At 47.3% G+C, this 25204-nt stretch overlaps 1 protein-coding gene across 1 annotated transcript in view; it reads right to left on the bottom strand.

Annotated features, from left to right (window-relative positions):
- The window catches only part of NAA25 (N-alpha-acetyltransferase 25, NatB auxiliary subunit), a 988861-nt gene that overhangs the window by 730148 nt on the left and 233509 nt on the right, over window positions 1-25204 (bottom strand). The window contains exon 8 of the mRNA XM_078667429.1: window positions 14600-14711. Within this exon, the coding sequence (XP_078523555.1) occupies window positions 14600-14711 (112 nt within the window). The remainder of the gene's footprint in view (window positions 1-14599; window positions 14712-25204) is intronic.

Raw genomic sequence — 25204 nt, 5'->3', positions numbered from 1 at the left:
AGAAGTGTCTGGTGGAACCCAAAGGTGGATTCAAGATGAGAAGTACCTGTAAGCAGATGGGACAGAGTCTATGCCACTCGGGAGTGACCAGGGAGGTATGGAAGACAAATGCCCATTGATGTATGGTGTTGCAGGAGAGTTGCCGGTGACCTTGTAGATGCAGCTGTGTGGACCAGGCGATGCTGTGGAAGACCAGGAGCTGTTCATGAGCTGTCGGACGTCCGAAGTTGAAGGGTCAGTGTCCGTCCGGAGCACCAACAAGCCTTGGCAACTGCAAACAGCATGGAAAGGGAAAAAAGAAAAGGGTGTAGTCTAGATTAGCAAGGTCCAAGAGACTCACCACAAACAGGGGAGTCAGAGTAGGCTTCGAGCAAACAGTGGGGCCCACTGGCATCAAAGAAGACCCTCAAGAGGGCCCACAGGACAAAGGCACTGGAGTTGCAAGAGGACCTTGAGCAGCTCATCAAAGATGCAGGCCCACAGTACACGATGTGGTGAGGACAAAGATCTTGGTCACAGGAGATGCTTGAGGTGGAGGCTACTTGGAGTCTGAAGATCTGAGGAAGATAGCCAACAAGCCTTTGCAACGGCAAGTCGACACTGTGCACAGGGGTTCGGTTCCTGCGGCTTCGACAAAAGATACTGGCCTCAAACCTGGTGAGAAGACCATGCAGGCCTCGGGGGAAGTGAATAACAACAATCTGTGTTGCTGAGCCTTTCGGAGTCAGTGGGAGCCCAGGAACAGCAGACCGGTCAGCTTTGTTGCGGTGCCTGCAGATGCAAGGAAGTGACTCTTTCACTTCAAAGGAGATTCATTCAGGTGTCTTGGATGTCCACAGGCCTCAAGAGGATCCTCTATGGAGCACAGGCAGCAGACTTGCAGAACGACGAGACCAGGAGCAGCAGGAGTCTTCCGGGTTGCAGTGTCTGCGCCCAGAGCAAGTCCAGCGTGCGCAGACAGTCGAAGTAGTGGTGTCTTGTCCCATGACGAATATAGGAACTGTAAGAAAGTGGCTCTGTATATACTGTACCAAAGTAAGGTACAGTGTGAGCAGAGTCCACAGTCCCGAGAGGTTTGGCAGAGGCTAAAGTTAGGTATAACCTTACTCTCTAAAGTGGTCGGTTGGTAGTGCAGCAAGGCAGTGTCAGAGGCTTTTGTTGTACACACTCAGTCAGCAAATGGTCTCACACACTCAAGAACTGAACTCTAGGCCAATTGTTTTGTATCAAAAGATATATTTGTTTTATTTTAGAACCAACAAGGTATCAAAATATACTTTCTCAGAATGAGTTACTTTAGATAAATACTTTTCAAATAGGCAATAGACTTTTTAATTACAATAGTTACAGTTTGTTGCAATAGGCAACACAATTTCAAACAATGCAACATTGAGCTCAATGGGAATTTCTAGTTAAATGCAATTAGTTACTTCGTAGATTACTTTTCTAACCCCAGGACTGGATCCTAGATTCAGTCCTGAGACATGTCCTGTAAACAGTTAAGTAAACGCGTTTTGGTTACAGTAGTGATTTTTAAGGAATAGTATTGTATTTTAAAAGTTGACAAACGTTTTCACATAGAATCACCAATGCTATCCTATGGAAGGAAATTCACTTAGCAGGTAAGTAGTGTTATGATTACTTTTTCTTACTCCGTGTTGGATCCTGGATCCAGCACTGGTGTATCTCCTGTAAACAGTTGAAAGAATGCGTTTAAGTCAAACAGGTGGTTTTTAAGGAATATTTGTAGTTTCTGAAAATCGACACTTAGAAACTTTTCTGGTGAAAAACAGACAATGGGTTCCTATGGAAGGAAATTCAAGTTACTGGTAAGTATGGTTAAAATTACTTATCAGGGTCCGTGCTGGGCTAAGAGATACCAATGGGGATGATGGACTGAGTGCTTGAGCAAATCAAGCACTCACCCCAAGTCAACTGATCTGAGTTTAATCCATCATCATTCTTTAGCTCACTCCACCACCCCCAGTTCAGTCATGGCCATATGCAAATCAGTCTGACCATGTGCCTCATGGGAACAGTCCAGCCCGAACTGCCAAGCCAACTCTTCCCTGGACCGGAAACAAGCATCCTGCGACCTGTTTCGCATTCATAATCCTCATCAGCCAGGCTATCTTGAATCCAGTGGTAGAGTGAGCAAGGGACCCACGTCTGGGCATACCCTGCCAACTCAGGGCGAACAAAGCGTTAGCAAAGGGGATGATGGACGGAGTGCTTGAGCGAATCAAGCACTCACCCCCAGTCAACTGATCTGCCCAAAACCGGTCCTAGGATGCTCGTTTCCAGTCCAGGGAGGACCTGGCTTGGAAGTTCGGGCTGGACTGTTCTCATGGGGCACAGGGTCAAGACTGATTTGCATATGGCTGGGTTCAAACTGGAATGGCATGGTGAGCAAAAAAACTATGGATTTAGGTCCAGATCTCTGTACGGTGTGCATGTATGACATTGTTCTGCATTCTTTCCATCAACTGTTGAGTTTGGGCTAAAAGATACAGCACTGGGTTCTCTCCTGATAACAGGTGAGTAGATCGGAATTCGTTGTTCAGCTGATTTTAGATGAATATTTTAAAGTTTCAAAACTCCACACTTAGAAGAATGTTCAAGTGAAATCAGTCAATGTTATCCTATGGAAGGAAAGTGATTTACCGGCTTTTAGGTAAGTATTCGACTGGCAGAGTTAAGGTTCTGGGCATAGACTGAGGGCTCTCCCAGGGTAAGGTAGGTACAGTTGTTACACCCTCAGTGGCACAGGGGCAGCCGGGTGCAGAGGTAGTTAGGCCCAATGTTATCCTATGAGAGGCAGGTGGCCTTCGGTTGGTGGATGCTGGCAAGCAGGCCACGCAGCAGTGGGAGCTGGGCTCCTGGTCACTTGCTCAGGGCAAATGGGGAAGTAGATTAGGACAAAGGTTGTACTGCCAGGGGCACTCGGCGGCTGGGTGCAGGGTGCTTTTGAGATGTCGGGCGCTCAATGTTATTCAATGGAGATCTTGGAATGTGAACAAAGGCTGCAGGCTCGGGGACAGAGGAGCTTCAGGAGCAACCAACACTTCGCGGGCTAAGTTGGGATCTTGGAGGATAGGTAGGCACCCGGGGGAGTTGGGCACAGGGGGCCGGAGGGCGCCAGGTGCAGGGGTGTCTTGACGTCGGGAAAACGTACCCTCTGCTCGTTGCGGTTGGAGGGGTCCCTTGTTCTGAGGCTGCAGGCGTTGTCGGGGTCATCGAGAAGGGTCCTTGGGCACTGGATTCCAGGTAGGAATCGCTGGGAGGACCTCCTCTGGGTCTTTGTCCAATCGGGCACAGGCCGGGCTCGGCAGGTGCAGAGTGGGCTGGATTTGCGGTTCCTGGCTGGCACCAGGGGTATTGCTGTTTGAGCAGAGCCACTGCTCATGGGAGTCCCAGTCTCTAAGAGGGTCAAGGCAGGCAGGTCCTCCGGGGTTCTTGAGGTTGCTGTCCGCAGGAGACGCCGGGATTTAGCAGGAGCAGGTTCAAGGATCAACAGGCCTGTAGGGCTGGGGCCAAGTCAGTTGGTGTTGTCCTCTTGTTAGCAGCTGCACGGCAGGTCTTTTTCTTCTTGGTCTTCTTTCTTGTTTCGAAATCGGGATCTAAGGAAGGAAGATCCAGGGTGCCACTAAATACTACATTTAGGGGCGTTACAGGTAGGGCAGGGACCACCTCCTAGCTTGCTCCTCTTCTGTAGGAGGGGGGCAGGAGCTTATTTTTGATTGGGCAGGGCTCCCCATCCTCAAGATGGCTGGAGCCTGGGGTTGTGCTTCACCTCGCCTCTCCCACCTGAGGGGTGGAGCTGGCACAGGCTGGCAGACACCCTTTCCTCACGTAGGGTTTCCCGCCAGTCTTCCCGCCAGAGTGGGGGTCAGAACTGGGGGGGCAAGTTGCTGAGTACAGCAAGTGGTCTGGAGAAGCTCACAAAGGCGGTATGCCTTTGAAGCTTCCCCCTGTCCATCCTGGGGGAGGAGACCTAGCACCTTGCCCAGGACGTGCATTGTTGCAGGCCCAGGAGAGCGGACGGCTCATCACCCAGGGGTCCAGCAACATGTCTGCTGTGTGGCAGCGTAGGCAGCCTCTCAGACAAGACGTGGATTGTAGGTTAGATTTCAGGGGGCATCTCTAAGATGTCTTCTGTGGTGTATTTTACATTAAATCCCACACTGGTATCAGTGTGGGTTTAATGTGCAGAGAAGTTAGATATCAAACTTGTCAGTCTTCAGTGTTGCCATTATGGTGCTGTGGAGTTCGCAATGACAACTTCCCAGCACCATATACTCTTAATGGCATCACTGCACTTACAGTGCCCAGGAATGGCCCTGGGTACTGTAGGGGCACAGGGCTCATGCACCTGTGCCCACACCACTGGCATAGGGCACCCAGCTAGAGGGGTGACTGATGTATGCCAGGGCAGTGGGTTTGTGGGCATGGCACACAGGGATGTGTGCCATGTCGACTCTTTGTTTAGGTCTGCACCAGAAAACTCAGTCTGCCAAGGCAGGGTGTGGGTGTCAGGGTGCAGGGCCCTTAAGGGTGGCACAATAAGTGCTGCAGCCCTTGCGGGTCTTCTCTGGTCACAATGCCCTGGGTACCTAGGGTACCATTTACCAGGGGCTGACATGTGGCCAGAGATGCCAATTGGGTTTTTGCTTCAAAACAGTTTTAGGGAAGGAACACAGGCCCTGGGCACCTGATATGCAGGGACCCAGGGCACACTCAGTCAAAGCACATCAGCAATTCCGCAAAAAGTGGTGGCATGCCATGCAAGAAAGATGGCACTCTCACACATACCACATAATTACTCTCCATTAAACACAATCCCACTCCACATAATTCCTATACATTAAATATCACATACTTTCTATCCACATAATTTCACTGCACAACATACCACATAATACCACTACACACAATGTACATCCACTCCAAAAAACATTAGTAAAAAACGTTCACATTTAGAACGCCAATAGCTCTAACTTTCGCAAGTGCGAAACCTATTACATTGCAAACACTTTAACTAGTAGTCGCGTTTGCAGAGTGGTGGAGAAATGGTGCTGGGCCTCCGACCAGCGGTCAGGAATTCCACTGCACAGGATTTACAGGAGGTACCAGAAGGGCTTCTTGGCCCCCAAAGTCCCTCAGGAGTAAATTGGACTTCATCCCCCATCCCGTAGTCTGCCAGGAGGAGAGTTTGCAGAGCGGTGGAGAAATGGGGACATGGCCTCCAAAGACGTTTTAGCAATCCCACTGTGTGGGACTTACTGGAGGTAACAAGAGGGGTACATGGCCCCCAAGGACATCCTTGGGGCCCAACTACCCCTCCTATTACCTCCAGTAAGTCCCGCACAGCAGAATTGCTTAATTCTGATAGCAGGCCACGCCCCATTTACCCACCATTCTGCAAGCGCGTTCCCTGGCGTGCTCTTGGATGGGGGTTGAAGTTTTCTTCGCTGCTGGGGGTCCTTTAGGGGCCAACTAGCCTACCTCTTAACTCCAGTAAGCCCCACACAGTGGGATTATTTAGCGGTAGACAAAGGCCGCGCCCCCTTTCTCCACCCCTCTGCAAACGCGCCTCCTGGTGTGCTCTTGGTTGGGGGATGAAGTCCCCCTTTCCTCCTGAAGTGCCTGGGGGCCCAACAAGAACTCTATTCCCTCCAGTAAGCTCCTTACAGCTGGATTGCTTAGAGTGCTCAAAGTCCACGCACCCTTTTTACACGACTCTGCAAATGCGGCTCCTGGGGCACTGCTGCTCGGGGGATAAAGTCCACTTGTGTCCTGAGGTCCTCAGGACACAAGGGGACCTTTTTTATTTTTTGCAGAGTTTTATATAGCGCGAACTAGACCCGAACCGAATCAGGTATCAGAGCGCTTTACATAGCACCAGTTACCTTTTTAGACACGGGGAGATTAACTGATTTGCCCAGAATCACAGGAGGTTTTGGCGTCGTTACCGAGACTCGAACCCAGATCCCCTGGTCCGAGGTCGAGCGCCCTAGCCGTTAGGCCAACTCCTCTCCCCACCGTTAGGCCAACTCCTCTCCCACCAGCAATGTGCCAAGAGGTGCGTTTCAAGAGTGTTGTAAAAAGTGATATGGCCTCGGACACCTCTCTGCAGTGCAGCTGTGTGTCACTTACTGGAGGTACCTGGTGGCCTAGTTGGGCCCCACCCCACGGGACCCTCAGTATTCAAAGGGACTTAATTCCTCAAATTAGAACGCGCCAGGGGGTGCGTCTGCAGAGTGCTGCAGGGAGGGGGCTGGGCCTCCGGCGAGAGAACAGTGGTGAGGGGGAGGGCGCGCAGTCCCGTTCCCCAGGCCAATTTAGGCCCGGGGACCCCATCCCTGGGGCCCGGCCATTCTTTTTTTTTTTTTTTTTTTTTTTAAATAAAGGGGGTGGCCGTGCGGCCCCCCTCCTGGACCACTTCTGGCCCCGGGGACACCAATCCACGGCTAACAGGCAGCTCCACTTGCCCAACAGCAATTCTGCTTTGCTTCAACAAAGCAAAGCAGTGTTTGCTATGGCAGGTTGGGAGCTGTGCTCCCGCCCCGCCATAGCAAACAGCAATGTCCATGGGGTGGGCACCACAAGACATTGCAGGAGCCGGCCCTGGGGGGTGGCGGTCCCCAGGGCCATTAAGGGCTCCAGGAGGGGGGGCCACGCGGCCTCTCCCCAACGAGAAGATAGCAACGGGGAGTTGGTGGTCCCCGGGGCCCCGCAACGGACCCCCGTATTTAAACAATTAGTGCCCCAGGGAGGTAGGTTCGAGCCCCTCGCCCCCCAACACATTAAAAAAAAATTCAGAGCCCGGCCGCGTGCCCCCGCGTTTAATTGTCAACGCCCCGGGGAGGTGGCAGCTCCCAGGGCAGTGTGAGGGGGATAGGAGCTACATAATTGGGCATTGCTCCCAGGACCTGGCCCACCCTGGGGCTTAAGTAAAACAAAGCAAGGGAGCCCACGCTTCGGGTTTTTGTTTCTCTCAGATGAATTCGTGCACCCAGTGCGAATTCGGGAGATTTTCTTTTTTTCAAATGCTTTTTTGGGGCCTGGGGTCTAGGAGGTAAGGGTGTTTCTACCCGGCCCCCTTTTATTGTTTTTCACCTTTTTTTCTACAGATTTATTGTGACTCGGTTACAGAGTCACCAGATGGCTGCCAACACTTCCTGGTTTGGAGTGTTGGCAACCAATCTGAAGTCAGCTCGCGAGGAGTCGTGAATACGCCTCGGTGCTCAGATGTCGATATTTTTATTTTTTAAATTTCTCTGGAACTACTGAATGGATTTACACCATTTAAAAAAAGAGAGTGAACCAAGAGGTACCTTTTTGCCAAATTGGTGTAATTCCGTTCAGCAGTTCGGGCTGTAACCTGTTCCAAAATTCCTATGAAAATTAACATGGGGAAAACGTGTTTTAGGACCCCCCCCTTTTTTTTTTGCCCCACTTGATAAATCACACCGAAACTTGCAGGACAGGAGCACCCCATTAGTTTTTAAAAATTTCACCAAGATTCGTCAACCAGCGCCAAGGATATTGGCAAATCAAAAAACGCTTTTCCTATGGATAATAGGTCCTAACTATACCTACTTACTGGCGCCCGCAAATAGATGTGTGTAGGGGGGGAGGGTGTGTGTGTGTGTGTGTGTGTGTGTGTGTGTATTTTATATATATATATATATATATATACACAAATATATATATATACACACACACACAAACATACACACATACATATACACAAATACACACATACATATATACACATACACAAACATATACATATACACACACATACACAAACATATACATATACACACACATACATACATATACACATACACATGCATATACACACACACATATATATATATATATATATATATATATATAAATATATATATATATACACACACACATATATACACACACACACACATTTATTCTCGTTCAGCTCCCTTTGCTTCGGCAAAAGAATGGACCGCACTCCGTGGTTCAGGTAAATACAACTTTTAATCTCATTTTAAACAGAAAACAGGACACGTTTCGGCATCGAGCCTTCTTCCAACTGTTACTGCACACTATGTTACTTGGTTTTTTAAATAAAGTTTAACATAATTTCTTCAAAATACGTCATTTCCTTGTGCACAATCAACATAAAAGATGTACTTCAGTTCATTAACTTTTGGAGCGGCCATCTTGGAGTGTACCTTGTCTCTTTACATTTACACTCACTGCAATTGATGACAGTCTTCCATTAACAAAAATTAAGCCCTGGATGGGCATTGATATGCATAATTTCAACCAAATTAATTACTGTAGAATGCATGTTTCTTATTTGCAACACTCAACAATTCTCAAATTCATTGTTTCTATAAATGTTCAAATTCCTAAAAATGAATATCAATTTATATACAAGAATGGCACTCATCCAATTACAAAAAATCTTTGAAATCTACAAAATATGGGTAAAATATGCAAAAGTGCTCAGTGGGTGACAGGGTAACAAGTGGTAATCATATCATTTGTGGGAGGAGGGATAAACGGAGGAGAAAAAAAAATATGTTCACTTATTTTCCTAAATGGATCACTAATTCTTCTTCTGTATTAAGGCCTAGCGGAGTTCTGGTTTGGAGATCAATGAGAAATCTCTATTCCAGTCTCCGCAATTGGGTCTCCCTGTCTCCTCCCCGATCTTTCATAGGAACCTGATCTAAACAAAAGAACCGTAAGAGATTCCGATCACTTTTGTGTTCTTGAGCGAAGTGCCTTGCAACAGGGTAGTTTGGGTCATTGTGCTGAATAGGTCTAGCATGTTCGAGTATTCTTTTCACTGGGTGTATCGTACTGCCGATATAATGAAGCTTACACGGACACTCAAGGCAATATACGCAATATGGGGTGGTACAGGTCAAGAATTTATTGATTTGCCTAGTAATAGATGTACCTGGTATTTGATAGGTGGTAATCTCAGTGCTTAATTTACAAGCTTTACAATGTTGACATGGAAATAATCCAGTCAAATTGCCTAATCGAGGTGTCCTAAGAACTGAACTAAATCAAAGTGGCTGTGTACCATAAGGTCACTTAATGATCGATTTCTCTTATATGTAATTTTAGGGTAACACGATATCTCACTTCCAATTATTCCGTCTGATTTTAAGATGTGCCAATTACGAGATATAGTTTGTTGGATTTGTTGAGGCACTTGAGAAAGTTGTAATGAAACGAGGGGTATTGTCATCCTTACTGCTTAGTCTGCTTTTCTCTTTTAGTAAGTTTTGTCTCTGAATTTTTTGAGCTTTATCTTAGGCTTGTTTTAGAATTTAATCAGAGTACCCCCTTGCTCTGAATCTTAGTATTGACTTGTGAGCTGCTCTCAAAATCTTGTTCTAATGTACAGTTCCTCTTAAGGCGTAGTAATTCCCCGTACGGGATACTATTCTTGAGAGGTTTTGGATGGCAGCTGTTGGCTTCCAAGGTGGAATTTCCTGCAGTGATTTTACGGAATAATGAAGTGCAGATTTTTCCGTCCTTAATAAAGACTTTGAGATCTAAAAAGTCTACCTCTGTATCACTGATGTTACCACTGAAATGCAAATTGACAGTGTTATTAAGGTGTCTGATGTAAGATTCAGCTTCAGTTTTAGGACCTTTCCAAAAGATGAAAAGGTCATCAATAGATCGGTGCCACCCGATTATTGAAAAGACCCAGTGTTGGTTCTCATCGGCCCAGGCAACCTGCTTCTCCCACCAGCCGACTAACAAGTTCGCGTAGCTGGGGGCGAAGCAGGTTCCCATCGCCGTACCCCGTCTTTGTCTGTAGTATTGCTTTTGGAACAAGAAAATATTGTTTTTTAGGCAGAAAGTCAAAAACTCGATCAGCATCACATTATGCCTTAAGAACTTCAAAGAGCGGGTTTTGAGGAAATATTGTACTGCTTGTACGCCAGGTTTGTGAGCCATGCACGTGTACAACCCTGTGACATCCAAAACAATCATCAACATATCAGATTCCCAAACAATATCTAAGATTATTCTGATGAAATCAGTTGTATCCCTTTTGTAGGAGGGTAAGGTTTTGACATGTTCAATCAAAAAGAAATTCAAATATTGAGACATTGCTTCAGTCAGACTGCCCTTTGATGAAATGATGGGTCTGCCCGGAGGTGATACTGCGTTTTTACGTTGGTGTGACTGGCTGTTGACATATCAGAAATTAATGTTCATTGGTATCAAGCATACCCTCTGATACCCATTTATCGAGCAGTTCATGATACTCGATGATACTGGTATTGTACTCATCTCTGCTGATTTTGGTGCAACAGGTTGTGTCCTTGAATTGGCGTAGTGCTTCTGTGCAGTAAAATTCCAGTCATTAAAACAATATTTCTTCCTTTATCAGATGGTTTACAAATTACATTGGAATTAGATTTTAGTTTATGCAGTGCCGTACATTGGGCGGATGATAGATTCCACTGTCTTAGATTGAAGTTCTTCGAGCCTCGACTTCTCATTTTGTCCAAGCCAGTTTTGACTGCTTCCTCAAAAACATCTATGGCATCATGTGGCATTATAGGTACAAATCTCGACGGAGGCTTGAACCCAGTCTTTGCTCCAGTTTGTGCGATTCCAAACTGTTCAGCAGTCTCGGCCATGTCCATGGGTTGTTGATTGGGATGACTTATTTGGCTAGCCATAATTTCTAGATTTAGGTCATCCATCTCAAGATTTTCCATAAGTGGGTTGCTGCTTGCCGTGTCCATATTCCCATTTGTGACGTTTCTGAGTTTGTGAAATTTCAGAAGTTTTCGTGTGAATAGAATCCGATCAATTCTGGTTTGTGTGTACTCAAAGTCATGTGATGTACAAAATGTTAATCCCTTTTTAAGGACTTCTTCTGTTTTCGAAAGTTTATATGTGGTCAAATTCATGATTGTTAGATCATCTGAAGACGTTATCTTCTGTTGCCTCTCTTGCTCCTGGTTTGCGAGGCCATCCCTAGATTTCCTGACGTTGAAGCCACCTCTTCACGTCTGTCTTGTCTTTGTTCTGGGGGCTTTCCTTTGGTCCCTCTCTGATACGACTGTCGCATTAATTGAAACTCCTCGTGAAAAAGGGATTGCGAAGTAACCAACTCTTTTACTGCTTATCTCTCATCCCCGGATTGCTCAGTATCAGTTACATCTGATTCTGAAGTTAGGACCACTTGGGGACTTTTCTTGTTGGCACCACTCCTTAGAGCTCTTCTTGGAGCATCATATTTCCGGGCGAATGTCAGTATGCGCCCCTGCTCATAATTTTGAGCGTCTCTCTGAAACTTAGTTTGTTTGCGTTTCCTGATTTTATCCTCATTGGTCAGAAAGCGTTTTTCATCGCTTCACGTAAATCATCACGCTGTGTGGAATCCGGATCCTGCGCTATTATAGCTTCTAGCGCTTCAATTTCTTTTTGACATTTTGCTCGGTCACTCCAAGCAAATTTTATTCAGATTTTCAGCTTGCCTCCAGACATCTCGGCAGTGTAACTTGCCCATTCGTCAAGTAATTGAGGATATGGATTCTCATAGGCGGGGACAGTGTAAACACGGAGCCCGCGCGGAATACGTTGAACTTCCAAATATTTTTGGAAGCGAGGTCGCTTCCCACCATTTTCGGATTTCGGGCTCAAACAGTCTTTTAAGCTGCACGAATAGAGTTTTGAGGGGGCTTTGTGTATTTGTTTCAGTACTGCTTGCTGATCCACTTTGCCCTGTATTGATCTTAAAGATGTAATTCGCTGCATCACTGCATGCTTGGACTGAGTACATCTTTCAATACTTAATGTGAAAAGGTTATTAATTTGTGCTATTGCTCTGTAGTACTTGAACCACTCGTTCCAGCCGTGATTTAAAGAGGCTTAATATGTGCAGCAATCACTCAGATATAAGCACAGCAGATAGACAGAAACGAGGACGTGTTGGTCCTCCGACTCACCCGTCCTCGATGTCGACTCTGCTCTTCGGTCCGGAGATAAGTTTGTAATGAGTTATGTTCGGCAGTGCAGTGGCGATGTCAGTTTCGCTCCAGGTTCCCTCAGGAAACGCCAATGGTGCACTCAGGAGTAGGTGCGTGTCCGTAGTCGTGGCGATGGAAACCACGGAACAAATTCTCGCTCAGCTCCCTTTGCTTCGGCAAAAGAATGGACTGCACTCCGTGGTTCAGGTAAATACGACTTTAATCTCGTATTTTAAACAGAAAATAGGACGCGTTTCAGCATTGTGCCTTCTTCCAACTGTTAGTACACATTATGTTACTTGGTTTTTTAAATAAAGTTTCACATAATTTATTCCAAATATGTCATTTCCTTATGCACAACCAACATAAAAGATGTACTTCAGTTCATTAAGTTTTGGAGCGGGCATCTTAGAGTGCACCTGGTCTCTTTACATTTACACTCACTGCAATTGATGACCTTCTTCCATCAACAAAATATATACACAAACAATATCCTTTTGGGCTTAGAGTGACACAAATTATGCAAAAAAGAGGCTGTGAACTCTGGGTAGTTCTCAAGTTTTGGTGGAAAGCAGCTCCAGTTTGGAGCACCTTCAACCCCAGCAGCACTGCAAAGCCTTTCAAGCCCCCCACCCAGCTAGTCTTCCTCAGTCATGTCTTGATGTTAGCGTACATTTTTACACATGTTTTTGCTCTTTGAATTATGGATTATACATTTTGGTGAGATCAGTTTTATCTTTAAATTAGTGTTTACACATTTAGATAGCCCAGTAACATTTGATCTGGCTCTAGACAAGTATTTCCTTATATAAGTAAGGGAATAAACTAAGCTTAGTCGGTGTACAAGGTTGGTTCAAATACCTTGACTAATGTTTTCCGATTCTGGGCCAACCTCTGTGCAGTGAAGTGCATTTTTATCACACCAGGTAAATTCAATAGGCCGCATCCTGAATAAATTGCAGCAGGTCAAACCTGCTCAAATATATTTTGGAGGAAAGGCCAGTTACTTACTTTAGGTGAGGATTTTTTTTATTTTAATCTCATTTTCTTTAATATTCAATTAATTCAAAAAGCTTTCTTGTATAATCAATACTGAAGGAGAGGGAATTACAAAAACCCTCAAACAGTTCAGGAGGGAAATGCTAGCATATGTAATCAAGCATTGGCAGAGCCAGTAGGTCTCACGTTTACAAACGCTATTGGCTTCTGCAAAGTGGTTTTGCCATGTTGTACAACAGTGTGGCTGCTGTTCAGCATGGCTAAATGTTAGTGGTATGGATTGCACTAGTGTGGAGTTGGGGGGGGGGGGGGGGAAGTAGATTGGACAAGTGTGGCGTTGCGGGTGGGGGGGGGGGGGGAGTAGATTGCACTAGTGAGGCTTGGGGGGGAGGGAGTAGATTTCACTAGTGTGGAGTTGGGGGGGAGAAGATTGCAGTGGCGTAGAGTGCAGAGGGTTGAGGTAGTGGGGTGGATTGGAGAAGAATTGGGGTACTGGATTGGGGTAGCAAGGTTCGGATTGAGTTGGGTGGACTGGAGCAGGGGCCAGACACCTCCGGAGCGGCGCAGGGGCCCCGACGCCGGGGCCCCAGACGCCTCCGGAGCAGCGCAGGGGGGCCCCCCAGACGCCTCCGGAGCAGCGCAGGGGGCCCCAGACGCCTCTGGAGCAGCGCAGGGGGGCCCCAGACGCCTCCGGAGCAGCGCAGGGGGGCCCCAGACGCCTCCGGAGCAGCGCAGGGGGGGCCCAGACGCCTCCGGAGCAGCGCAGGGGGGGCCCAGACGCCTCCGGAGCAGCGCAGGGGGGGCCCCAGACGCCTCCGGAGCAGCGCAGGGGGGGGCCAGACGCCTCCAGAGCAGCGCAGGGGGGCCCAGACGCCTCCAGAGCAGCGCAGGGGGGCCCAGACGCCTCCAGAGCAGCGCAGGGGGGCCCAGACGCCTCCAGAGCAGCGCAGGGGGGCCCAGACGCCTCCGGAGCAGTGCCGGGGGCCAGACGCCTCCGGAGCAGTGCCGGGGGCCAGACGCCTCCGGTGCAGCGCAGGGGCCAGACTCCACGAGCAAAAACAAAAGAAAACATGAGTGCAAAGTGAGAAAAGAAGACTTGCCAAAATAAAAGACAGTTAACTATAGAAAATAAAACTTTGCAATTTCGTTGGTCTTACTGGACACGTTTTGCTAGTCACACGCCTTCAGTTTGCAAGGCATTAAAAACGAAACAGAACAAAATAGTACCTCGACCAGCAGACGGGCAGTGATTAGGTTAAATCAATTAGTGATTGGTCCCTGCTCAACAGAGAGAAAGGGAAATTATGTTAGGCCTGCCTTGATGAAAGCGATGGGCGGGTTCCAAGACCTTTTTGTTAACAGTGAATCGTCCACGAGAGGCAAGCGCTAGCAAATGCTCTTGAAGGCTCCAACCTAAAAAGGAGTCTTTGAAGGATGAATCATCACATTTTTGGACAAAGGCAGCTGGTAGATTAAGGTTCTCATTTCACTTGTTTGACCCATTCACCCCCTCAGATCTGCAAATACAACATATGTACTTTTAGGCTTGCTTCCATTAACAAACCCGCAACACATTCAGTACATCAACGTACTTTTTCAGTAAAAGTCTTCTCGAAAGTGCGTTACATTCTGGCCATTTTCTGAGCTTCTTGTACATAGCCATGCATTTGTTTTCTCGACTCTGCAGCTCACTTGTTAACTTTTCTGAAAGGTAAAAAAATAACTTGAGAACATGCCCATTATATATTTACCTTTACTTAAAAATCAATCATTCTGAGTACAGCGAAGCAAGGTTAGAAAACAAATCTGCAAAAATGCAGAATGTCCAACCAGCAGGTAAGATTTGATAAAGCAGCCCACAATCAAAGCTATGATTTATATGCAGTTACACACATCTGTTCTGCTAACACTACACATAAAATTAAACATTTCCTTCATTGCAACGGAGGTATATTTAGATAGGTAAAAAGCTTATTGTGTAGATTAAAATCGTTTACAATAAGAAATGTTTGATAAATACAATACAGGATGGCCTTGTATAGAAAATAAATGGTTAGTCACAGCCATGATTTATTCACATTACAAGGAGTGAACAATAATTTATCAAAGCAACATTATAAAGACTTTATAACCAACTCTGATTTAGTTTAAACACCATTCTCTATCAAATAGCTTCTGAACCCTCCTAGAAATAGTATACAATGTAACATAAATTGTTGGGAATTACCTCTAAAATTAAACAGCCTTGCAAATAGTCTACAGACAATTTCTAAAAAGTGAAAGTAAAAACTTTTTCCCGAAGGTCAAGCAAATGTGCAGATCTATACAGTGTGCCAAAAAGATTTATCGGTAGCCTGGCATAAGCCAGTCTTATTTTCTACATTCGATCATGAACCTTCAATTGGTATGTACAGTATTCTTAAATGCAAGATGTGTTTTGATTCTTGAAAGCAGATTATAATCTAAATAAGGGGAAAAGTACACTTTTTGCGATCAAGACAGTGTTAAGTCATTAAGAAAAAAATATCTTTTACTGAAGTATTTCAGAGTTGCTTACATAGAGCGTTAATCATTTAAAAAAAAATCTAGACAAGCTAGCTGGCAGTGAGGAAGGACTCATTCACAAATTAGGTTACCACTGGAGGCTACCTTATAATCACTGCTTTCAGTGAGTAGTCATCAGCTCCTGCACAGGTGGCAATGAAATTAATAAATTAAATAATATCTAGGCACAACAATGAAGGAAGACGCAATTCAAGTTGTAGGAGCCATGTTGGAAAGCAAATATGGTAAACGTAAATTTCTTTAGTTGGGACAAACAATATTGGTATACACAGTATAATGATTAATCTGCAAACTGCAGCAGTAAAGGAGGATTTAGACACCTTCACTCACCTCGATTGGGAAAAGAAGGAAAAGAAATAAAAGAAAAAAATTGCGTACTAGCATAAGCAGCACTCCTTGGTTCGGGACAAGGTCAAATGTAATTTTGGATCAATTATTACCCACAAATAAGTATAATTGGTGACACATTAAAAAATAAAATCAATCATCCATTTAAAAGCTTCTTTAATACTACTAAATTACTATATTGGTCTTGGATAAGTTCAACTTTTAATTATTCATCGTGTTCAATGAAGCCTATTTTTTTTTTTAATGAAGACTATTCTGTTTTTTTATCACCAAGCCTAGATGCCTTTTTAGGCCCACCTGCATCATAGACAGAACAAGTTACTTACCTTCGGTAATGCCTTATCTGGCAGAGACTATGTAGCCGCAGATCCGTTACCTTCGAAAATCCCCAGGCTTCGGACTCGATCTGGAAGATTTTGGGGCAGTAACCCCGTGCACCAGTAGGGGGCATCACTCGGTTCTGAATTGTCCACACTGGAAGGGAGACGTGCGGTACCTATATAGGCGCAACCTCGCCGCACTGACGTCAGTTACTTTCATGACTTTTGACACCAGGAGCGCCGAGCTACGATGAACACTGAGCATTGGTGTGACAAACTGAGGCCCTGAGGAGAGCATTCCCTACACCGTAATTGGTTTGTACAGCGGGAAGGATGGTAGTGTTGGTAAGGAATCTGCGGCTAGATAGAGTCTCTGCTAGATAAGGAGTTACCGAAGGAAAGTAACTTGTTCATCTGATTAGAGACTTCTAGCTGCACATTCTTTATCTGGGAACAGATACCAAAGCAATTCCTCTTCTGAGGTGGGACTGCACATGCAATTAGATTAGAAAGAACCGCGGGATCGAGCGGAAGTACTGCCAGTCACAACAGAAACAACTGTCCAGGCAGCAGTGTTTGGTCAACGTGTGCAGCGAAGCCCATGTTACTGCCCGACAGATGTCCAGGACTTGAACACCACGCACCAAAGCATTGGTCGCAGCCTTGGCTCTAGTAGAGTGAGCTCACAAGCCCTCAGGGGGTTGCTTCTTGGCCAATACATAGCGGATCTTAACGCAGACAACAATCCATCACAAGATGGATCTTTTCTACACTATCTCGCCTTTTTTTTGCTACTACATAGCGCATGAAGAGTTGATTGTCCATTCGGCATTGCCTTGGGAGGTCAAGGTAGAACGACAACACTTTTTTTTGGGTCCAGACGGAGCCTCTCCTCTTTGGATAGACGAGGTAGAGCAAAGAAAGTAGGCAGGGTGATGGTGTGGTCTACATGGAATGGAGATTGAATGTGCAGTCAGCGCACTCTTATTTCCAAGAAAGAACCTCTTTCTAAATTTGAAACAAAGTTGTGTGCTATCCTTTGAGAGGCAGCCAGTCTCGTAACAAAAGTAACACTGCTGGTGAATGTTCACCAGTGTACTGGATGCCCTGTGCAAATAATTGAATCAACCCTTGTCAATGTTATTAGACACAATAAAAAACAATCATACCATTGTTTTTTGTGCAGAAAATATGTAATGACCGTAAAGACTTGAAATCAGAGCAAGGTTAATAGGCAATTACACAAAGTGAAAACACATAAATAAAATGTCATCAATGGTGTACGAAAAACTCCATACATTGTTGGTTCAGTATAACATAACTGATGCGTATTACAAACCAATTACCCAGCCCAGCCCAATGCATTTCAGGACTATATTCATCCCTTCTTCAGGGGCCACTGCGAGAAAAATATGTAATCAATGTTTGAGTATACAGTATTAATAAAACAAACAGAGTTTAGATTAAACCAACACAATTAGCGCCCAGTGGAAGAAATGTGAAAGATAGCACCTGGATATGAATTACGTACGGCAATACAGAGAAGTGAGACATTGTTCTCCCGTCCATAGTCTAACTAAATAAAGCAGGTTTCAGGGTTGTGACAACAGGTGTTTTTTCCTTAGTCCTCAGTTCCTTAGTCCCCCTCGTCGTAGAATTTTACAGACAGTGTTTTTTCTGTTACTACAGTCGAGAGTAAGTTATTTGCCTAGTACAGGGATAGTTTGATCACCAGTATGATGACAGCATGGACACCCACCACTTAGTAATGGAGCTACAATCAGGGTCACGTTTTTCACTCTTGATCTCAAGGCTTGGTGAACACTGCGTGGTTATGGTTCATGGTTATCACTTGTGACTTAATCGTTTAGTCACTAATGTTTTCACAATTTTAACATTGAAAAGGGTTGATTTTATTATTTGCGCAGTGCATCCAGTACACTGGTAAACAATCACCAGCAGGACTACATGGAATGGAGTCACAGCCTTTGGAAAAAAGGAGGCACATGTCAGAAGAACCAGCTTGTTCATATAGAAGACATAAGGAGGGTAAGCAGAGAGTGCCTGCAATTCGCTGACCCGCCTGGCCAACGTTAGGGCTACTAAATAGGCAGTTTTCAAAGTCACGAGCCTATGAGGGCAATTGTGGAGAGGCTCGAATGGTGCACCCATGAGAAAGGGAGAACAAGATTTAAGTCCTACTGAGGCATGATGAATGGCGTAGGAAGAAACATATGTTGCAGGCTTTTAAGGAAACTAGCCACTACAGGTGACAAAGAGAAAAGGTGGTTAGTCTGGCAACAGCAAAAATGCTGAGATGGCAGATATAATTCTAAACTGTTCCCAGAGCAGAGCCCGGTTAGGCCAAGGAGAATGCAAATGGTAGAACTTCAGATAGGGATGCAGAAAGCGGGTCAACATTGTGGACAGCACACCATGACACAAACTTGTGCCAACAGCAGTCATATACGAACTTGGTGGAGGGACACCTGGCTGCCATATTATTACAGACCTCGGGAGGAATGTCAAAAGTGGTCAACTATAGCCACTCAATCTCCATGCGTGAAGGTAGAGGGTGCTCGGGTGCAGTACCTTCCTTGTTGCGACAGAAGATGCACTTGAAGGGACACCCTGATCGGAGGACTGATGGTCATGCCTGACCACTCGGGATATCACAAGAATGACTTAGGCCTGGTTGTTCTTCGTATTCTTGAAAACTTTGTGCAGGAGTGCTACTGGGGGAAAGGCTTACAGGAGGCAGTCACTCAAGACAAGAAGCGTATCCGAGCAAGAATCACCTTGGAAACTCTAGTAAGCAGAACTGCGGACATTGTGCTATCTCAGCCATTACTACAGATCTAACCAAGGCTCTCCACACTGCTGAAAGTAATCTTTTACCACCTCCATATGGAGATGCCAATCCTCGTCCGCTAGATATCATCGGCTGAGTTGGTCTGCTCTGGCGTTCAGAGAACCCGCCAGGTGTTGAACCACCAGGGAAATGTCTTGACGTTCCCACCATGTCCAGACACAGGGACTCCTGAAAAATGGCCTACAAAGCCACCTCGCCCTGTTTGTTGCAATACCCATTGGCGGTGGTGTGGTCTGTGAAAACCTGCACCAGTCTTCCCTTGATTGAATGAGAAAGGCTTTCAGTGCCAAGCGAATCGCCCAGAGCTCCAACAGGTTGATGTGGAGTTCTTACTACACCGGAGACCAGAGTACTCTGATCTCCACCTCTCCCAGAGGTCCACTCCAGCCCAGGAGTGTTGAGTCAGTCACTACAGTCCGCTCCAGTTGGGGAGCAGAGGGGGGTCTGCCACTGACCCAATCACAGTTAGTCACCACTGCAGATCTTCTGCAGATCTCTCCGAGATAAGGACCATGTCTGAGAGATTCCCCTGATGCTGTGGCCATTGGGACTCAAGGTTCCACTGCACAGCCCACATATGCCAATGGGGATGAGAAAGAAGCAGGATGCAGGAGTCCATGATGCCCAACAGCCTCAGTCGGTCAACCAGATATCCAGGATCGAGGCTAAAACCTCAGAATCATAGCCTGAATATCCTGGACTCACTGTTCGGGAGGATAGTCCTTGTATGTATGTATGTGTCTTGTAAAGCGCACTGCTGCCCTGAGGCGTCGTGGCGCTGTAGACCGCTGGGGAACCCGTCCTGGCTATCCCTGTGAGATGGTCCCTACTGGGTATCTCCAAAGTGAAACCAGGCATCCCCGGCGAATGTGGGGGGCCGTTGTAGAGATGAGGCAAGCTAATGCCCAGAGTTGCAGAGTGTGATCCCTGGTTAGAGTAGGCACCAAGGCGAGAATTATCGAGTCCGCTGACCCTGGTCCACGGCCCTGCCGCGTCGGGAATTGAACCCTGGTCCCGGGCCGTTCTCTGCTTCCGGGTCTGCCGCCTCTAACCAGTGAGCCACACCACTCCACTCAGTGAGAAAGTGCTATCTTTCTTGCCTTGGTATGCCCCCACTTTTTTCTTAACTGCTGATGTACTTTGACTGAGTGTGCCCTGGGTCCCTGCCAACCAGGTACCCAGGGCCTGTGTTCCTTCCCTACAAAGAAAAGCTATGCTGAAACAAAACACCCAATTGGCATCTCTGGCCACCTGTCAGCCCCTAGTAAATGGTACCCTAGGTACCCAGGGCATGGTGACCAGAGAAGACCCCTGAGGGCTGCAGCACTTATTGTGCCACCCTCAGGGGCCCTGTACCCTGGCACCCACACACTGCCTTTGCAGGCTGAGTGCCTAAGTAGAAAACTAAATCAAGAGTCGACATGGCACACATCTCTGTGTGCCATGCCCACAGAACCCACTGCCCTGGCATACTTCAGTCACCCCTCTAGCTGGGTGCCCTATACCAGAGGTGAGGGCCCAGGTGCATGAGCCCTGTGCCCCTACAGTACCCAGGGCCATTCCTGGGCACTGTAAGTGCAGTGTTGCCATTTAAGAGTATATGGTGCTGGGAGGTTGTCATTTACGAACTCCACAGCACCATAATGGCTTCACTGAAGACTGACAAGTTTGGTACCAAACTTCTCAGCACATTAAACCCACACTGATGCCATTGTGGGATTTAATGTAAAATGCACGAGAGGGCATCCTAGAGATGCCCTCCAAAATCCAGAACCGACCATCCACGTCTGGGCTGAGTGGCTGCAGAGGCTGCCACACAGCAGACATGTTGCTGGACCCCTGGGTGGAGAGCCCCCGCTCTCCTGGGTCTGCAACAAAGCACATCCTGGGCGAGGTGCTACGTCTCCTCCCCCAGGATGGACAGGGGGTAGCTTCAAAGGCATACCGCCTCAGAGCTTATCCAGACCATTTGCTGTACCCAGCAACCAGCCCCCCACCAGGTCTACCCCCACTCTGGCAGGAAAAACTACGTCAGGAAGGGGGGGGGGATGCCAACCTGTGCCAACTCCACCCCTTAGGTGGAGGAGGCGAGGTGAAGCACGACCCCGGACCCCGGCCATTTTGTAGATGGGGAGTCCTGCCCAATCCCAGCTAGGCTCCTGCCCCCCTCCCACAGGTGAGAAGCAGGCTAGGGGGTTTACTCACCCCAGGACAGGGACCCATTGGTCCCTGCCCTCGCCCTACCTGTAACGCCCCTAAATTTAGTATTTAGGGGCTCCCTGAACCTTCCTTCCTGAGATCCAGATACCAACAAGAAGAAAGAAGATCAAGAAAAAGAAGACTCGCCGCGCAGCTGCTAACAGGACAACAACAACTGACTTGGCCCCAGGCCTACCGGCCTGTTGATCCTGGAACCTGCTCCTGCCTAATCCCGGTGACCTCCGCGGACAGCAACCTTGGGACACCCAGAGGACCTGCCTGCCTTGACTCTCCTGAAGATTGGGACTCCCATCAGCAGAGGCTCTGCTGCAACAACCCACCTGGTGCCCACCAGGAAGCACCGGAACGGCCCACTCTGCACCAGCCCAGCCGTACCAAGACCACGAGGGCGTCTCCCCGGCGACTGGGACCCGAAGTCCAGTGCCCAGAGACCCTCCTCGACGAACCAGCCGACGCCTGCAGACTCAGAACCAGGGGCCACCCCAACCACGACCAGCCGAGGGTAAGCTTTTCCGACCCCTAAAGACACCCCTGCACCCGGCGCCCCGCGGCCCCCTGTGCCTCTCTTTGGGGTACCTACCTGGGCTCCAAGATCCCAACTTACCTCTCGAAGTGCTGGTAGCCCCCGGAGAGTCACCGCCCTCGAGCCTGCAGCCTTTGTTCCTTTGTCAAGATCCTCATTGGATAACATTGAGCGCCCGACGGCTCAAAAGCACCCTGCACCCAGCCGGCCGAGTGCCGCTGGCTGTGACCTCTCATATAATCTACTTCCCCCCCCCTTGCCCTGAGCAAGTGACCAGGAGCCCAGCTCCTACAGCCGCGTGGCCTGCTAGCCAGCCTCCACCAACCGAAGGCCCCCTGGCTCTCTTTGACTAACATTGGGCCTAACTACCTCTGCACCCGGCCGCCCCTGTGCCGCTGAGGGTGTACTAACTGTACCTACCTGACCCCGAGGGACCCCTGAGTCGATGCCCAGAACCTTACCTTTACCAACCAAGTACTCACCTGGAGGGCGGTAATTCACTTTCCTGCCATTGGATAACATTGACCCATTTTGACTAGAAAATTTTTTAAGTGTGAAGTTTTGAAAACTGAAAATATTCCTATAAAATCAGCCAAAGTCCGAATTCGAAAATACTCACCTGTGATCAGGAGAGAAGCCAGTACTGTACCTTTCAGCCCAGTACTGAACCACCAAAGTAATCCCTAGCGGGTTTACTAGTAACCTGTATTTTTCTTCATAGGAACCCATTGTCTGCTTTTCTATGAAATTTCTTCTAGTGTCTACTTTTGAAAACTGCAAATATTCTTCAAAATCGTACAAAATACTGAAACGCAGTTACCTACCTGTGTTGAGCTAAGCCCCCAGTGCTGGCCCTAGGAGACTAGTGCTGGGTTACAAAAGTAACTCAATCGTACTTTATCTGTAACCGGATTTTCCTCCCATTGGATAACATTATCAGAATCATCTTGAAAAGTTTCTAAGTGTGAACTTTTAAAACCGCTTTATATTCAGGAAAATCTAACACAGTAACTAAAACGTTTTTGCTAATCTGGTTTCAGTTTAGACCCCAGGACTGAATCTCAGACCTAGTCCTGGAACTACCCAAGTAATCCATAAAGTAATCAACTGTACTTTCCTATGAAAAACCCATTGAGCTCAATGTTAGAGTGTGTTTCAGAAATGTATTGCTTATTAGCTATCCTGTAATTGTGTGTACAAACGTATTGCTCCGCTGCAAAGTATTTACATGAGTACTCGTATCTCGAAAAGTATATTTTTATAACTGTTGGTTCTAAAAATAACTATATCCGAGGATATAATAACAATTGGCCTGGAGTTCAGTTCTTGAGTGCGTGAAACCTTTTGCTGACTGAGTGGATACAACAAATGCTTTACACTGTCCTCTGGTACTGCCTTACTGCTCGACCAACCTACCACTTTGGAGAGTAAGGTCAGTTCTGACTTTAACCTCTGTTAAACCTTTGGGGTTTGTGGACTCTATACACACTGCACTGCCTTATTGTCCAGTATATATACAGCCACCTTCTCACAGTCCTGAAACTGCACTGTGTCCAGAATGGCTACGATGAAATGGAACGTCCAAGAGGGAGTCTGGTGCGACTTCTTCATGCTGATATTTAACACCAGCAATTGCAGGAGGTTCACTATAGTCTGAAGGTAGTATGCAACTGCCTGGGGCACGCCTACCCACCTTTAACAGACAATCATCGAGGTATTGAAAAACTAGAATCTCCGCCGATAAGCTACAACCTCCGCCATCATTTTCATGAATACCCGAGGAGCGCTGGGAAGGCCAAAATGGAGCATGGCGAAAGTGCTCTTGGCCCACCTTGAACCGCAGGAAACATCTGTAGAAGAGCAGGACAACAATGTGAAAATACGCGTCCTGCAAGGCCAATGCTACCATCCAGTCTCCAGGGTCTAGGGCAGACAGAACTTGGGCAAAGGAGAACATTCTGAATTTTCCTTTTACAAGAAGAGTTTGAGAAAGCGCATATCTAGGATTGGACAAAGTCCTCCATCCTTCTTTGGCACCAGAAAGTAGCAGGAATTACAACCACAACATAATTCTGATTCAGACACCATTCTCTATGCCTTCCTTGGCCAAGAGTGCCTGCACTTGACGGAGCAAGGAGAGGTGATACTCTGTCAACCCCTTGTAAGTGAGTGGTACGGGTGGTGGGGTAGACACAATTGGGAGGGAGTAGTCCCTTTGGATGTTCTGGAGGACACAGTGATCTGATGTCACCGACTGCCAATGAGCTAGTCAGTGGCGTATCTTGCCTTCCACTGGGTGCCCATGATGGTCTGAGGGCAAACTGTAGAGCCTTGGAGGTGGCGGCTGCCGGGAGGGCGAACTATCACTGGCTGCCTATCCCATGTTGACTTTGGGATCTGTACACTCTGTCATGAAAAGGCTGGGAAGCCTGTTGGCCATGGTGGCTGGGAGGGTATGGACACAGCTGGTCCTTCTGCAGCCACGAAAGAGACAGAAGGGGGATTGGGGTTGGAGAGGGACCATAGGCAAGTCCTGGCAGTAGATCTGCGGTCCGTAAAATCGTCCAGCACGGAATCTGCTTTCTCTCCAAATAGGTAAGAGCAATTGAAGGGCATGTCCATGAAGGAAGCCTGGACATCCCCTGAAAAGCCAGTACTCCTCAGCCAGGCGTTACGCTGCAAGGCCAAATACTGTGAAACTGCTCTACCCAGCGACTCAGTCATGTCAAGCCACACCTTATGGTGAACTTTGCTACATCTCGCCCATCAGCAATAGCCTGGGAAAGTACAGCTCAGACCTCCTCCGAGACCATAAACCGCACTTGGGCAACAGAGTCCAATATCACAAGGGAATAACTGCCCAAGAGGCACATGGTGTTCACCGACCGCAGTGCTATGTTGGGGGAAGAGAGCATTCTCTTGCCAAAGTTATCCAGCCTGTTAGATTCCCTATCCGGTGAAGTGGTAGGGAACGCAATGGGGTTGATTCTGGATGTAGAGGCTTGGACCACAAAGCTCTCTAGGGTGGGGTGATGGGTAAGGAAACTGGTGTCCCCGGGAGAGGGGTAAGGAAACTGGTGTCCCCGGGAGAGAGGCAATGGCGGCAGGCAATTGTCCTATGCACAGGTGCCCTTGTGTAGGGCTTGGACCAGGACCAGAGTAGGACATCTGTAAGGGCTCCATAGAAGAGGAGTAGAGGTTTAGAAGGAAAGACTCCCGGCTGAAGCGCCTCAGTCTAGACGTTAGTCTTGACTGCCACTGTGGGCAACTGAAGGTTCAAGACCTCAGCTGCCCTACACACCAATACATAAGGCACTGGCTCTGCTTCGGGAAGCATGGACCCAGTCGG

This window comes from Lissotriton helveticus, chromosome 11 (genome assembly GCF_964261635.1).
Source record: "Lissotriton helveticus chromosome 11, aLisHel1.1, whole genome shotgun sequence".
Classification (NCBI taxonomy): Eukaryota; Metazoa; Chordata; class Amphibia; order Caudata; family Salamandridae; genus Lissotriton; species Lissotriton helveticus.
The sequence above is the reverse complement of the archived record's forward strand: the minus strand, read 5'-3'. Positions and strand labels throughout refer to the sequence as shown.